At 42.6% G+C, this 12,372-nt stretch overlaps 3 protein-coding genes across 3 annotated transcripts in view; all 3 read right to left on the bottom strand.

Annotated features, from left to right (window-relative positions):
* Nucleotides 1-2,456: 2,456 nt before the first annotated feature.
* On the bottom strand, nucleotides 2,457-4,987 carry LOC307247376 (uncharacterized protein). Its single transcript, XM_080023530.1, has 4 exons — nucleotides 4,862-4,987; nucleotides 3,570-3,670; nucleotides 3,225-3,392; nucleotides 2,457-3,111 (listed from the first exon to the last, which is right to left on the bottom strand). Exons 1-4 carry the CDS (start codon nucleotides 4,932-4,934, stop codon nucleotides 2,650-2,652), a joined length of 804 nt encoding a protein of 267 aa, XP_079879656.1. The 5' UTR covers nucleotides 4,935-4,987; the 3' UTR covers nucleotides 2,457-2,649.
* A 1,776-nt stretch (nucleotides 4,988-6,763) lies between these two features.
* LOC307246821 (uncharacterized protein) lies at nucleotides 6,764-9,240 on the bottom strand. The gene is made up of 4 exons (XM_080022845.1): nucleotides 9,169-9,240; nucleotides 7,877-7,977; nucleotides 7,532-7,699; nucleotides 6,764-7,418 (listed from the first exon to the last, which is right to left on the bottom strand). The coding sequence occupies exons 2-4, from the start codon at nucleotides 7,970-7,972 to the stop codon at nucleotides 6,957-6,959; spliced, it is 726 nt and encodes a 241-aa protein (XP_079878971.1). The 5' UTR covers nucleotides 7,973-7,977; nucleotides 9,169-9,240; the 3' UTR covers nucleotides 6,764-6,956.
* Nucleotides 9,241-11,163: 1,923 nt separating this feature from the next.
* The window catches only part of LOC307247264 (uncharacterized protein), a 2,293-nt gene continuing 1,084 nt past the window's right edge, over nucleotides 11,164-12,372 (bottom strand). Inside the window, exons 2-4 of the mRNA XM_080023376.1 lie at nucleotides 12,067-12,167; nucleotides 11,788-11,955; nucleotides 11,164-11,674 (exon numbers count right to left, since the gene is read on the bottom strand). Coding sequence (XP_079879502.1) covers nucleotides 11,213-11,674; nucleotides 11,788-11,955; nucleotides 12,067-12,167 — 731 coding nt within the window. The 3' untranslated portion in view covers nucleotides 11,164-11,212. The remainder of the gene's footprint in view (nucleotides 11,675-11,787; nucleotides 11,956-12,066; nucleotides 12,168-12,372) is intronic.

A 12,372-nucleotide genomic window follows, 5' to 3' on the forward strand; every position in this document is an offset into this window, starting at 1 on the left:
CCATCCCCCGTCTCTGTCCTAACACTATCAAGTGTTTCTGGCTCTTCCTTCATTGCTCCCATTTTAATCTCCTTCCTCCACGAGACCTTTCCACTCCCTCTGGCACTGCCAACAGAAGTCGTAAGCCTTCTTTCTTTGGACGGTGCAGAACGTGCAGCGGACGGCCAGTTTGGAGGGGTCCTTCCTCAACACCAGTGACTGGCAACCTGGACACTGGGGTTGGATGGGGTGTTGGAGAAGCAAAAAATAGAACCGGGAGTGAGACACAGACAATTTTTATGAATAAAAAGAGAGAACCAACGCACCAGTATTTAAGGATTACTCACTGTTTTGAGATCACTGTATTGCTTGGTGGCGTTGTGAGCCATGGTTTCTTCAAAGTACATACATTCTGCAGCAGTCAGGGCTGCCATCTTGCGGACCTCCATGTAAGACCATTCCGCGTTCCAGTTGGGAGAAAGTTACTTCTCATTTTCCCAATCTTAATGCATCTACATTACCCACTGTGTGATGTCACTTCCTGCGGCCTACCTCGTCAATCAACCTCTTACACCAATTGGTGAGAGACATTGGGGTGACAGCGTGGCCACAGGACATCGCCGCCCTCGGAGAGTTGAACTCTTCCATCAAGACTGGACAAAAGGTATAGGCTGCATGAGAATTATTCCCTATCCCTGTTCTTCCAATGATATGGATGTTACAATCTCTTTGGCGAGGCAGACATTATTGGCAATTCGATGCCAGAGAATACAATTCAGAGACACACAAGTTGAAATAATCACAAATGTGGTGAAACATTTCCAGCAATGTATTGAATCTCTTTTGAGGGTCGATGATGTCACAGTGTTGTAATGTGTTTAACTTAATGGGTTTAACCTCCAATGAGGAATCACTATAATTGTTTTTACGGATTACCAAATGTCACCATCATTTTATGCTATTCAGTGGTATTCAAACTTTTTATTTTCTTTTGCCGAGCCCGCCTTCATAGGATTTCAACGACTGAAGCCCCCCGCCCCCCGAAAAAAGTAACGCGTCCCACACGACGTAGCTCATAGTAAACCAGGTGGAGCAGTAACATACGTTTCTGGCTGTTCTTGCCTATTCACACAGACTAAATGGGGCAGGAAGTTGCACAACTAATGAAAAAAAGGTGAAATGAAGAAATTATTATTCTATTAGATTGAGAAAATTTGAAAAAACGTATTTCATGAATTGTAATCAGTCATGTCAAATCAGTGTTTCAAAGGTATATTAAAGGCCAACTTTTTGTTTTAATCTTTCATCTTCCCGGTACCACACTCGCAATTCCTCCGCGTCCCACTAGGGGGTGGTGCCCCACAGTTTGAATACCACTGCTACACGTGAATCACATTTATTATTTGAATAATTTAAAAAATGTATATCAACTGATAGTGACATTGAACCTGATCATTAGAAGATACAAAGTGTCCGATCTATCAAATTGGGTTCATGTAATTTCTCCACAAAAAGTCAAATATCTACCAGTGCTGCTGGCCTTTTCAGTGACTAAGCCGTTTGCTGGGCTGGTGCTGTTGAGCTTGTGACTAATGTTTAAACTCTTGTGTTTTTGACAGCTCTGTTTAGCTCATCCTGTGTGTTTTATGGACTAGTTGGTGGAAGTGTCTTGTTGCTCTAGTCGTGGTAACCTTAAGGAAGCCTTGTAGGTAGTGGTGGCAGTGAGAAGCCTTGTGGAGCTTTGGGGCTTCCTTCCGGTTTGTGCAGAGAGCTCAGACCTTTCACTCGGTGGACTTTCCTCCAGGGTGTCCATAAATCTTCTCTGTCCTAGTTACAAACCCTTGATGTTCTAGAACCGTCAAGTGTCGGATCATTGTGTCTGGTTCTTTATGGCTGGAGCTTCCAGCAGGAAGTGCTAGTCCAGGTAGATGTTGTTTTTGCTGTGAAACGCTAGTGACGCTGAGAAGTTAAAGGGTGGCTTTATGAAATACACACCTCTACAAACCTGTAAACCCCAGGGCGTTTCCATGACACTTGCTTTTTATTCCAATAAGTAGCACAGAACGCTTTTACCAGATACATCCATACCTTCATTGTTGCAATAAACCAAATTTAACCAGCAAGTGAGATTAATAAATGACTTATTGATCAAAAGTCCATCAAAAACTGACCTTTGGGCGGTCACAACGTACTAACTATTTGAACAACAATTTTGGTTTTACTTTTGTTTTGATGCTCAGTATCAAGGATATCTGCGTGTGGTGGTAAACTGTATTGCAAGGTGGCCAGGTAAATGTAAACGCATGTAAATGAGTATACTTTTGGTGATCATGTACGGTTATTGCACTTTAAGACACTCGATGGACAAGCCCCATTTCTCAACCTCAGACAATCTCAGTTTCAAACCGCGTCTCAAATTATTCAATCGTCTCAAAATTTATTAGAGAATTGAACAGGCGGCAATTGCCATTTTTTTTTATAGCACAACAAAATCTTACATTCACTGTTCTTAAAATAAAGGAAGAAAGCAAGAAGCATTGACAGAAAGATACAAGCGGGTCACAGGGATGTCTGTGAAACTGTGACTCTCGAAAGAAGCCAAACAACACTCAGCAGAGTTGTTAGAGTGTAGTTACATAGTTGTAAGAGTGTAGTAACATAATTGTTACGTTACTTTTTCTGCCACACGGGTATGAAGGTTTGCCTGGGAGCTACACCAGCGGTGCAGGTCCCGGTATAAGAATACGGACCTGATTTCTTACACTCTGTGGTGATTTTCAGGCATACAAAACAAAACTCCACCTTGCACCTGCTACAGGTGATGTTTTTGCAGCCAGTGCCGTCGTGCTCCACCCTGCAACCGCAGGTGGGACAGGCCCGAACGGAGGGGCAGCCGCTGACATTCTTGACCATTTCAAAAACCACGTCTTTGCAGGTTCCCAGGATGTCTAACTCATAGTTGTTGCAGCGCTCATGGGCACAGCGGTCGGAGGTCGGACCGGGACCTTTCCACTCCCTCTGGCACTGCCAACAGAAGTCGTAAGCCTTCTTTCTTTGGACGGTGCAGAACGTGCAGCGGACGGCCAGTTTGGAGGGGTCCTTCCTCAACACCAGTGACTGGCAACCTGGACACTGGGGTTGGATGGGGTGTTGGAGAAGCAAAAGATACAAGCAGGAGTGAGACACAGGCGACTTTTACGAATGAAAAGAGAGAACCAACGCATCAGTATTTAAGGATTACTCACTGCTTTGAGATCATTGTATTGCTTGGTGGCATTTTTAGCCATGGTTTCTTCAAAGTACATACATTCTGCAGCAGTCAGGGCTGCCATCTTGCGGACCTCCATGTAAGACCATTCCGCGTTACAGTTGGCATTGTTCTTCGTTAGAGGACAGGAAAACTTTGTATTCCCCTAGAAAACCGGAGAAAAAGGGAAATACTTGATCTATAAAGAATGGGCTTTCTCAATCATCTTTTGCAACTTATAGTGATTATCACGGTTACAGCTCATTTTCCCAATCTTAATGCATCTACATTCACAGTGTGCCCCCCCCTCCCGTGCCCTGTGATGTCACTTCCTGCGGCCTACCTCGTCAATCAACCTCTTACACCAATTGGTGAGAGACATTGGGGTGACAGCGTGGCCACAGGACATCGCCGCCCTCGGAGAGTTGAACTCTTCCATCAAGACTGGACAAAAGGTATAGGCTGCATGAGAATTATTCCCTATCCCTGTTCTTCCAATGATATGGATGTTACAATCTCTTTGGCGAGGCAGACATTATTGGCAATTCGATGCCAGAGAATACAATTCAGAGACACACAAGTTGAAATAAACACAAATGGGGTGAAACATTTTCAGCAATGTATTGAATCTCTTTTGAGGGTCAATGATGTCACAGTGTTACGACAGTCTGCTGCAAAAAGGAAATATCATGGTCCTCTGTTATTGTAGTCGCTGATGGTGCAATGAGCTTAACATATCAAACTGTGACACATTTAAGGAAAAGCAGCGATTTGCATGAAAGCACTTGTTTTTATTTCCTTCATGTTGAGCGATAAATGAATATTTTTCTATTTCATTATTATCATTTTTTTAAATGTCGTCAGCACTGTAAAGGCAATGGGATGGGCTGTGTCGACGGAGCCAAATCAGTGTTTCTCAAATGGGAGTAGTCGTACCTCTCGCGGCACTGTGTGTTACAGCAGGGGGTACTCCTAAAATTAAATAAAAAAATGGTAAAAATATTGGAAAAAGAACACATACGACGCGCATACAGCACATCATTTATTTTAATTACTGTTTTTCTCTCGTTACCAGTGTAGGGGGTGATCAGTTAAAAAGAAGATCTAAGAGGGTGTACACCTTGTGTCGATTACGCACATTTTAGTATTTTTAGTATTTTTAGAGCTTATAGAGTTTATTATGCGTAAATACCGGGTGTCATTACATTTCACTGCATATATGTATGACCGTATGTATATATATGTGCCAAATAATCTCTAGAACTTGAACTACTAAAAATGGTTTGAAAATCACTGGCCTAAATGATCATTAATGGTAAGTAATGTAAAACACAGAAGAAAAAGCGTACAATTCCGTTTCTGGAGAAAGTGCACAGGAGGAAGCGGCAGCCACTACAGCCGAGTGTTAAAGAAGTAACTTTATTATTCTCATTAACTTTATATGAAATGAAATATATTTTACTCCTACTCCTAAAATTTGTGTCCGATTGACGTCGCTCTGAAGATCTTACCGCAGTTTGGGCCGATTCCCTTGATCAACACGGGACCTGACGTCATGATTGTTTGTATGGAAACCATTTAAATATGAAATGATAATCATATATATTTTCCCCACAAACAAATGATCTCACTCACAGTCCAGTTGGTCTTCTCCGTCGACAAACGTCAGGGTTTTGTCGCGGCGGTCATAGCACTTTTGCCTTGACATCTTCCTTCCTCCGCTGGGATGTATTGACACAGTTCCTTCTGCGATCAGCGCAGGAGGATTAACGCACTGACGCGCTAAAGGTTCCAGCCCTGCGCTCCTTACTGTAAATGACGTGACTCCGCCCTTGCTATGTAATGTGTTTCACTTACTACTTGTATTAGTTTCCATTGAGAAACGAATGTAGATGTTCTCAGCTCGGTCTTTCCAATGCATATAGTCTATGATTGAAGATGTTGCTCTGGGTTTAACCTCCGATGAGGAATCACGATAATTGTTTTTACGGATTACCAAATGTCACCATCATTTTATGCTATTCGGTGGTATTCAAACTTTTTATTTTCTTTTGCCGAGCCCGCCTTCATAGGATTTCAAGGACTGAAGCCCCCCGCCCCCCGAAAAAAGGAAAGCGTCCCACACGACGTAGTTCATAGTAAACCAGGTGGAGCAGTAACATACGTTTCTGGCTGTTCTTGCCTATTCACACAGACTAAATGGGGCAGGAAGTTGCACAACTAATGAAAAAAAGGTGAAATGAAGAAATTATTATTCTATTAGATTGAGAAAATTTGAAAAAACGTATTTCATGAATTGTAATCAGTCATGTCAAATCAGTGTTTCAAAGGTATATTAAAGGCCAACTTTTTGTTTTAATCTTTCATCTTCCCGGTACCACACTCGCAATTCCTCCGCGTCCCACTAGGGGGTGGTGCCCCACAGTTTGAATACCACTGCTACACGTGAATCACATTTATTATTTGAATAATTTAAAAAATGTATATCAACTGATAGTGACATTGAACCTGATCATTAGAAGATACAAAGTGTCCGATCTATCAAATTGGGTTCATGTAATTTCTCCACAAAAAGTCAAATATCTACCAGTGCTGCTGGCCTTTTCAGTGACTAAGCCGTTTGCTGGGCTGGTGCTGTTGAGCTTGTGACTAATGTTTAAACTCTTGTGTTTTTGACAGCTCTGTTTAGCTCATCCTGTGTGTTTTATGGACTAGTTGGTGGAAGTGTCTTGTTGCTCTAGTCGTGGTAACCTTAAGGAAGCCTTGTAGGTAGTGGTGGCAGTGAGAAGCCTTGTGGAGCTTTGGGGCTTCCTTCCGGTTTGTGCAGAGAGCTCAGACCTTTCACTCGGTGGACTTTCCTCCAGGGTGTCCATAAATCTTCTCTGTCCTAGTGACAAACCCTTGTTGTTCTAGAACCGTCAAGTGTCGGATCATTGTGTCTGGTTCTTTATGGCTGGAGCTTCCAGCAGGAAGTGCTAGTCCAGGTAGATGTTGTTTTTGCTGTGAAACGCTAGTGACGCTGAGAAGTTAAAGGGTGGCTTTATGAAATACACACCTCTACAAACCTGTAAACCCCAGGGCGTTTCCATGACACTTGCTTTTTATTCCAATAAGTAGCACAGAACGCTTTTACCAGATACATCCATACCTTCATTGTTGCAATAAACCAAATTTAACCAGCAAGTGAGATTAATAAATGACTTATTGATCAAAAGTCCATCAAAAACTGACCTTTGGGCGGTCACAACGTACTAACTATTTGAACAACAATTTTGGTTTTACTTTTGTTTTGATGCTCAGTATCAAGGATATCTGCGTGTGGTGGTAAACTGTATTGCAAGGTGGCCAGGTAAATGTAAACGCATGTAAATGAGTATACTTTTGGTGATCATGTACGGTTATTGCACTTTAAGACACTCGATGGACAAGCCCCATTTCTCAACCTCAGACAATCTCAGTTTCAAACCGCGTCTCAAATTATTCAATCGTCTCAAAATTTATTAGAGAATTGAACAGGCGGCAATTGCCATTTTTTTTTATAGCACAACAAAATCTTACATTCACTGTTCTTAAAATAAAGGAAGAAAGCAAGAAGCATTGACAGAAAGATACAAGCGGGTCACAGGGATGTCTGTGAAACTGTGACTCTCGAAAGAAGCCAAACAACACTCAGCAGAGTTGTTAGAGTGTAGTTACATAGTTGTAAGAGTGTAGTAACATAATTGTTACGTTACTTTTTCTGCCACACGGGTATGAAGGTTTGCCTGGGAGCTACACCAGCGGTGCAGGTCCCGGTATAAGAATACGGACCTGATTTCTTACACTCTGTGGTGATTTTCAGGCATACAAAACAAAACTCCACCTTGCACCTGCTACAGGTGATGTTTTTGCAGCCAGTGCCGTCGTGCTCCACCCTGCAACCGCAGGTGGGACAGGCCCGAACGGAGGGGCAGCCGCTGACATTCTTGACCATTTCAAAAACCACGTCTTTGCAGGTTCCCAGGATGTCTAACTCATAGTTGTTGCAGCGCTCATGGGCACAGCGGTCGGAGGTCGGACCGGGACCTTTCCACTCCCTCTGGCACTGCCAACAGAAGTCGTAAGCCTTCTTTCTTTGGACGGTGCAGAACGTGCAGCGGACGGCCAGTTTGGAGGGGTCCTTCCTCAACACCAGTGACTGGCAACCTGGACACTGGGGTTGGATGGGGTGTTGGAGAAGCAAAAGATACAAGCAGGAGTGAGACACAGGCGACTTTTACGAATGAAAAGAGAGAACCAACGCATCAGTATTTAAGGATTACTCACTGCTTTGAGATCATTGTATTGCTTGGTGGCATTTTTAGCCATGGTTTCTTCAAAGTACACACATTCTGCAGCAGTCAGGGCTGCCATCTTGCGGACCTCCATGTAAGACCATTCCGCGTTACAGTTGGCATTGTTCTTCGTTAGAGGACAGGAAAACTTTGTATTCCCCTAGAAAACCGGAGAAAAAGGGAAATACTTGATCTATAAAGAATGGGCTTTCTCAATCATCTTTTGCAACTTATAGTGATTATCACGGTTACAGCTCATTTTCCCAATCTTAATGCATCTACATTCACAGTGTGCCCCCCCCTCCCGTGCCCTGTGATGTCACTTCCTGCGGCCTACCTCGTCAATCAACCTCTTACACCAATTGGTGAGAGACATTGGGGTGACAGCGTGGCCACAGGACATCGCCGCCCTCGGAGAGTTGAACTCTTCCATCAAGACTGGACAAAAGGTATAGGCTGCATGAGAATTATTCCCTATCCCTGTTCTTCCAATGATATGGATGTTACAATCTCTTTGGCGAGGCAGACATTATTGGCAATTCGATGCCAGAGAATACAATTCAGAGACACACAAGTTGAAATAAACACAAATGGGGTGAAACATTTTCAGCAATGTATTGAATCTCTTTTGAGGGTCAATGATGTCACAGTGTTACGACAGTCTGCTGCAAAAAGGAAATATCATGGTCCTCTGTTATTGTAGTCGCTGATGGTGCAATGAGCTTAACATATCAAACTGTGACACATTTAAGGAAAAGCAGCGATTTGCATGAAAGCACTTGTTTTTATTTCCTTCATGTTGAGCGATAAATGAATATTTTTCTATTTCATTATTATCATTTTTTTAAATGTCGTCAGCACTGTAAAGGCAATGGGATGGGCTGTGTCGACGGAGCCAAATCAGTGTTTCTCAAATGGGAGTAGTCGTCCCTCTCGCGGCACTGTGTGTTACAGCAGGGGGTACTCCTAAAATTAAATAAAAAAATGGTAAAAATATTGGAAAAAGAACACATACGACGCGCATACAGCACATCATTTATTTTAATTACTGTTTTTCTCTCGTTACCAGTGTAGGGGGTGATCAGTTAAAAAGAAGATCTAAGAGGGTGTACACCTTGTGTCGATTACGCACATTTTAGTATTTTTAGTATTTTTAGAGCTTATAGAGTTTATTATGCGTAAATACCGGGTGTCATTACATTTCACTGCATATATGTATGACCGTATGTATATATATGTGCCAAATAATCTCTAGAACTTGAACTACTAAAAATGGTTTGAAAATCACTGGCCTAAATGATCATTAATGGTAAGTAATGTAAAACACAAAAGAAAAAGCGTACAATTCCGTTTCTGGAGAAAGTGCACAGGAGGAAGCGGCAGCCACTACAGCCGAGTGTTGAAGAAGTAACTTTATTATTCTCATTAACTTTATATGAAATGAAATATATTTTACTCCTACTCCTAAAATTTGTGTCCGATTGGCGTCGCTCTGAAGATCTTACCGCAGTTTGGGCCGATTCCCTTGATCAACACGGGACCTGACGTCATGATTGTTTGTATGGAAACCATTTAAATATGAAATGATAATAATATATATTTTCCCCACAAACAAATGATCTCACTCACAGTCCAGTTGGTCTTCTCCGTCGACAAACGTCAGGGTTTTGTCGCGGCGGTCATAGCACTTTTGCCTTGACATCTTCCTTCCTCCGCTGGGATGTATTGACACAGTTCCTTCTGCGATCAGCGCAGGAGGATTAACGCACTGACGCGCTAAAGGTTCCAGCCCTGCGCTCCTTACTGTAAATGACGTGACTCCGCCCTTGCTATGTAATGTGTTTAACTTACTACTTGTATTAGTTTCCATTGAGAAACGAATGTAGATGTTCTGAGCTCGGTCTTTCCAATGCATATAGTCTATGATTGAAGATGTTGCTTTGGGTTTAACCTCCGATGAGGAATCACTATAATTGTTTTTACGGATTACCAAATGTCACCATCATTTTATGCTATTCGGTGGTATTCAAACTTTTTATTTTCTTTTGCCGAGCCCGCCTTCATAGGATTTCAAGGACTTGAAGCCCCCCGCCCCCCGAAAAAAGTAACGCGTCCCACACGACGTAGCTCATAGTAAACCAGGTGGAGCAGTAACATACGTTTCTGGCTGTTGTTGCCTATTCACACAGACTAAATGGGGCAGGAAGTTGCACAACTAATGAAAAAAAGGTGAAATGAAGAAATTATTATTCTATTAGATTGAGAAAATTTGAAAAAACGTATTTCATGAATTGTAATCAGTCATGTCAAATCAGTGTTTCAAAGGTATATTAAAGGCCAACTTTTTGTTTTAATCTTTCATCTTCCCGGTACCACACTCGCAATTCCTCCGCGTCCCACTAGGGGGTGGTGCCCCACAGTTTGAATACCACTGCTACACGTGAATAACATTTATTATTTGAATAATTTAAAAAATGTATATCAACTGATAGTGACATTGAACCTGATCATTAGAAGATACAAAGTGTCCGATCTATCAAATTGGGTTCATGTAATTTCTCCACAAAAAGTCAAATATCTACCAGTGCTGCTGGCCTTTTCAGTGACTAAGCCGTTTGCTGGGCTGGTGCTGTTGAGCTTGTGACTAATGTTTAAACTCTTGTGTTTTTGACAGCTCTGTTTAGCTCATCCTGTGTGTTTTATGGACTAGTTGGTGGAAGTGTCTTGTTGCTCTAGTCGTGGTAACCTTAAGGAAGCCTTGTAGGTAGTGGTGGCAGTGAGAAGCCTTGTGGAGCTTTGGGGCTTCCTTCCGGTTTGTGCAGAGAGCTCAGACCTTTCACTCGGTGGACTTTCCTCCAGGGTGTCCATAAATCTTCTCTGTCCTAGTTACAAACCCTTGATGTTCTAGAACCGTCAAGTGTCGGATCATTGTGTCTGGTTCTTTATGGCTGGAGCTTCCAGCAGGAATGGCTAGTCCAGGTAGATGTTGTTTTTGCTGCGAAACTCTAGTGACGCTGAGAAGTTAAAGGGTGGCTTTATGAAATACACACCCCTACGAACCTGTAAACCCTAGGGCGTTTCCATGACACTTGCTTTTTATTCCAATAAGTAGCACAGAACGCTTTTACCAGATACATCCATACCTTCATTGTTGCAATAAACCAAATTTAACCAGCAAGTGAGATTAATAAATGACTTATTGATCAAAAACCATCAATAACTGACTTTTGGGCGGTCACACTGTACTAACTATTTAAACATGATTTTTGTTTCACTTTTGTTTTGATGCTCAGTATCAAGGATATCTGCGTGTGGTGGTAAACAGTATTGAAAGGTGGCCAGGTAAATGTAACGTGTGTAAATGAGTATTCCTTTGGTGATCATGAACAGTTATTGCACTTTAAGACACTTGATGGACAAGCCCCATTTCTCAACCTCAGACAATTTCAGTTTCAAACCGCGTCTCAAAATCAATCAATCGTCTCAAAATTTATTAGAGAATTTAACAGGCGGCAATTGCCATTTTTTAATGGCACAACAAAAGCTTCCATTCACTGTTCTGAAAATAAAGGAAGAAAGAGAAACTGACTCTCGAAAGAAGCCAAACAACACTCAGCAGAGTTGTTAGAGTGTAGTTACATAGTTGTTAGAGTGTAGTAACATAATTGTTACGTTACTTTTTCTGCCACACGGGTATGAAGGTTTGCCTGGGAGCTACACCAGCGGTGCAGGGCCCGAAATATGAATACGGACCTGATTTCTTACACTCTGTAGTGATTTTCAGGCACACAAAACAAAACTCCACCTTGCACCTGCTACAGGTGATGTTTTTGCAGCGAGTGCCGTCGTGCTCCACCCTGCAACCGCAGGTGGGACAGGCCCGAACGGAGGGGCAGCCGCTGACATTCTTGACCTTTTCAAAAACCACGTCTTTGCAGGTTCCCAGGATGTCTAACTCATAGTTGTTGCAGCGCTCATGGGCACAGCGGTCGGAGGTCGGACCGGGACCTTTCCACTCCCTCTGGCACTGCCAACAGAAGTCGTAAGCCTTCTTTCTTTGGACGGTGCAGAACGTGCAGCGGACGGCCAGTTTGGAGGGGTCCTTCCTCAACACCAGTGACTGGCAACCTGGACACTGGGGTTGGATGGGGTGTTGGAGAAGCAAAAGATACAAGCAGGAGTGAGACACAGGCGACTTTTACGAATGAAAAGAGAGAACCAACGCAGCAGTATTTAAGGATTACTCACTGTTTTGAGATCATCGTATTGCTTGGTAGCGTTGTGAGCCATGGTTTCTTCAAAGTACATACATTCTGCAGCAGTCAGGGCTGCCATCTTGCGGACCTCTATGTAAGACCATTCCGCGTTACAGTTGGCATTGTTCTTCGTTAGAGGACAGGAAAATTTTGTATTCCCCTAGAACACCGGAGAAAAGGGGAAATTATTATTATTCGTATTATTAGCTAATTTTCCCAATCTTAATGCATCAACATTGTCTGCCCTGTGATGTCACTTCCTGCGGCCTACCTCGTCAATCAACCTCTTACACCAATTGGTGAGAGACATTGGGGTGACAGCGTGGCCACAGGACATCGCCGCCCTTGGAGAGTTGAACTCTTCAATCAAGACTGGACGAAAGATATTAAAATAATAAGATGTTACAATCTCTTTGGCGAGGCAGACATTATTGGCAATTAGATGCCAGACAATACAATTCAGACACACAAGTTGAAATAATCCCAAATGTGGTGAAACATTTTCAGCAATGTATTGAATCTCTTTTGAGGGTGGATGATGTCACAGTGTTATGACAGTCTGCTGCAAAAAGGAAAT

Source organism: Zeus faber, assembly GCF_960531495.2.
Source record: "Zeus faber genome assembly, chromosome: 22".
Taxonomy (NCBI): domain Eukaryota; kingdom Metazoa; phylum Chordata; class Actinopteri; order Zeiformes; family Zeidae; genus Zeus; species Zeus faber.

What these genes read in the sequence shown, in the direction of transcription:
- LOC307247376 (XM_080023530.1), bottom strand. Translation starts at nt 4,934, where the DNA reads ATGTCAAGGCAAAAGTGCTATGACCGCCGCGACAAAACCCTGACGTTT. An exon ending in GTAAGAGGTTGATTGACGAG is followed by an intron (nt 3,393 to 3,569) that starts GTAGGCCGCAGG and finishes CCGGTTTTCTAG; the next exon opens with GGGAATACAAAGTTTTCCTG. An exon ending in AATACAATGATCTCAAAGCA is followed by an intron (nt 3,112 to 3,224) that starts GTGAGTAATCCT and finishes ATCCAACCCCAG; the next exon opens with TGTCCAGGTTGCCAGTCACT.
- LOC307246821 (XM_080022845.1), bottom strand. Translation starts at nt 7,972, where the DNA reads ATGGAAGAGTTCAACTCTCCGAGGGCGGCGATGTCCTGTGGCCACGCT. An exon ending in GTAAGAGGTTGATTGACGAG is followed by an intron (nt 7,700 to 7,876) that starts GTAGGCCGCAGG and finishes CCGGTTTTCTAG; the next exon opens with GGGAATACAAAGTTTTCCTG. An exon ending in AATACAATGATCTCAAAGCA is followed by an intron (nt 7,419 to 7,531) that starts GTGAGTAATCCT and finishes ATCCAACCCCAG; the next exon opens with TGTCCAGGTTGCCAGTCACT.